The sequence below is a fragment of the Marmota marmota genome, unplaced genomic scaffold, assembly GCF_001458135.2.
Source record: "Marmota marmota marmota unplaced genomic scaffold, marMar, whole genome shotgun sequence".
Lineage (NCBI taxonomy): Eukaryota > Metazoa > Chordata > Mammalia > Rodentia > Sciuridae > Marmota > Marmota marmota.
The window spans coordinates 936,357-939,451 of NW_026000058.1; the positions used below are offsets into that span (position 1 = coordinate 936,357).

Below are 3,095 nucleotides of genomic sequence, written 5' to 3' on the forward strand. Positions count from 1 at the left end.
CCCCCCCCCGCCTCACGATAATGTTCTTCTGCCCACCCTTCCCTATTCCTATTTTGGCCGCACCTACACAGCCGCTCCCGGGCCTGGCTCTGAGCACTGAAGCGGACCCAGGCGTCCATGACAGCGGCAGCCCCGCCTCCACCGTCCTCTCCCGCCCTAATCCCAGCACCCAGTCACGCCTCCTAGGCGATCCAACGGTGCCTCGCGAGGGACACACAGCATCAGCGAGACAGCGAATGGAGCCGGCCCTGGAACAGAATTTCAGGGCGCCAGCGTTGATCTCTTGGCCTACACTTCCGTGTGGTGGTGCTTCTCGGTCAGCGGACCCCTTATGGGATGGTCTCTATCCCTTAAACACGCCTCCAGCAGCACTTCGAGATCTAAGTATTCAGGACCAAGGCCGGGGCCTGGAGGCCCGCAGGCGGGACGGGAAAGGCGCCGCAGCGTGCGCGCCCTGGCCGCAGGATGGAAGTCGCGGCGGGCGGACTCCGCGGACCGCCCCACGCGCGCACACTGCCGCGTGCACGCGACGCTCCGGCCGAGTCCAGTAGTCTAGGCGCTACAGAGGTCTTGGCAGTACGAGGTCCTGACTGATCGAACTGTCCAAGTGGGAAAGGGCGTGATTAGCACCAGGTTCTTGGTGTCCTCCAGAACAGATAGAGCGTCTCAAGGGACAGAGCCTTTAGTGGACGACATCCGCAGTAGCCCTCTTCAGGTCCTGAAAAGGCGAGCGAAGAATCAGCCAGCGACCAGAGCTCACTGCTGCAGACCCCACTTCCTCCTCCCCAGCCTTCCCTTCCAGGCCACCATGTCTGCTGGCAATGGCACCCCTCGCGGGTCAGCAGTGGGGGAGGAGATATGGGCGGGATCAGGAGTGGAGCTGGAAGACTCAGAGCTACCCACTTTCTCAGCTGCAGCCAAGGTCCGAGTGGGGGTCACCGTTGTGCTCTTTGTTTCTTCAGCTGGCGGTAACTTGGCCGTGCTGTGGTCTGTGACACGGCGGCAATCCAGCCAGCGCCGACCCTCCCCCGTCCGGCGACTCTTCGCCCATTTGGCAGCTGCCGACTTGCTGGTCACTTTTGTGGTTATGCCCCTAGATGCTACCTGGAATATTACCGTTCAGTGGCTGGCTGGGGACATCGCATGTCGGACACTTATGTTCCTGAAACTAATGGCCATGTATGCTGCAGCTTTCCTGCCTGTAGTCATAGGACTTGACCGCCAGGCAGCAGTACTCAACCCGCTTGGACCCCGCTCAGGTGCAAAGAAACTTCTGGGAATAGCCTGGGGACTTAGTTTCCTGCTTGCCTTGCCCCAGGTGAGTGACTTGGGAATATGGGCTGGGCCAGACGAGAATTTGATTACATTGTATGAGCCATGGGTGTCAAAAAAGAGTGCCATTGGCCACATTAGCCATTAATCTTCCTTGGGGGAGCCTCTTATCTCTTGGGCAAGTTAAGATCGTTTGCATGTTAATTTACATCTGGTAAAAGCCTACTTTTGAAAAGCACTACCCCATTATAGGGGCCTCTTCCTTTAGGTTTGCTTTACTGAGCATGGCTTCCACCTCTGTGCAGCTTACCGTTTCCACCTCCTTCAGGAGATTGGTGCAGAAAAACTCTAGGGCAGGGAGGAAACATGGGAATCTACTAAGAGGAGGGAAGTCAGGGGCTTTGGGTAAAACTTGGAGATTTTCATTCACAGATTCAAAAAAATACATGTCATCTCTTGATACTCAAATGCTAAGGATATAGCAACAAAAGTTCTGTCTTCAGAAAACTTATAACCCGATGTGATGGAACATGCTTGTAATCCCAGTGACTCAGGAGGTAGAGGCAGGAGGATCAGAATTTCAAGGCCAGCCCCAGCAATTTAGCAAGACCCTGGCTCAAATTAAAAGAAATAAAAGCACTGGGGATGTAGCTCAGTGGTAAAGCCCCAGGGTTCAATCCTCAGGACCAAAAAGATAGATAGATAGATAGAAAGATGGATAGATAGATAGATATAGACTCATGCAGGAGACAAATTGAGCTATTACACTAGAGTGTACAGTCAAAAGTGTTATGCTAAAGGTAAAGAGTTAAAGAACAATGACGAGTGTCTGACCAACTTTTGCAGTCTGAAAAATTTAATTCTTGAAAAATAGAAAGGTATTAAACAGGTTAAAAAAAAGGAAAAATGCTGAAGATGGAGGGTGGAGGATCCCAAGAGGTTGCTACTCAGGGAAATACTAAATTCATATTTTATTCTGAGAGCAGTGGAAACACTAAGGTAAAAGAAGAATGACATAATCGGTTTTGTAAATTTTTACTCTGGCTTTACTATAGAATGGGTGTTAAAACTGTAAACAGGGGAGCATCCAAATTTGAGTACTGGTTAATCCAATCTCAATTCTGTAGAAATCTAGAAAAAAGCTAAATGTTGAGCAATTCCTTCAAAACAAAAACCACTAACCAAGAGACTGTAGAATTAGGACTATGTCAGGAGACCGAAAAGGGTCTATGACTTCACTCTGTGGAATAATGCATTATAGTCAGATTTAAGGTTTGATGTTTAAATTCTCAAATATTAGAAATTTAACTATCAAAAGTCTGACTACAGTACTAAGGGACACACACGCGCACACACACAATCTTCCAATGATGTTTCAAACAGGATCTTTACCACCCCAAACAATAAGAAGAAGCCTGCAGGCTAGGAATATAGCTCAGTGGTAGATTGCCTGCTTTACATGCTAAACATAATAGGTTCACTCCCTGGCACCACACAGAGAATTAAGAGGCCTGTTGCCACAGGGCAATAGAAATTGGGTTTGTTTAAATAAAAGTTTAGATGTGGGGGATGACTGTTATTATTGTATTGTTTGACTCTTTTACTTTGCTTTTTTTCCCCTCCCAAGTCTAGGCTCTACCACTACCTACCTTATGCCTTTGGCTGAATCCCTTGAAAATCCATGCTGGCACAAGATGATGTAATAGTAAATGAATTTAATTCTTTTTTGAAGTTTGGCAATCTGATAATTGCAATCTTTGTTTCAATGGCAAATTTGTAGTGACATATATATATGTATGTATGTATATATATATATATATATA

At 48.0% G+C, this 3,095-nt stretch overlaps 2 protein-coding genes across 2 annotated transcripts in view; one reads left to right on the plus strand and one right to left on the minus strand.

Annotated features, from left to right (window-relative positions):
* The window catches only part of Pex11b (peroxisomal biogenesis factor 11 beta), a 7,607-nt gene extending 7,110 nt beyond the window's left edge, over positions 1 to 497 (minus strand). The window contains exon 1 of the mRNA XM_015507072.2: positions 64 to 497. Within this exon, the coding sequence (XP_015362558.1) occupies positions 64 to 119 (56 nt within the window). The 5' untranslated portion in view covers positions 120 to 497. The remainder of the gene's footprint in view (positions 1 to 63) is intronic.
* Positions 498 to 553: 56 nt separating this feature from the next.
* The window catches only part of LOC107160395 (gonadotropin-releasing hormone II receptor), a 6,216-nt gene continuing 3,674 nt past the window's right edge, over positions 554 to 3,095 (plus strand). The window contains exon 1 of the mRNA XM_015507071.2: positions 554 to 1,318. Within this exon, the coding sequence (XP_015362557.1) occupies positions 809 to 1,318 (510 nt within the window). The 5' untranslated portion in view covers positions 554 to 808. The remainder of the gene's footprint in view (positions 1,319 to 3,095) is intronic.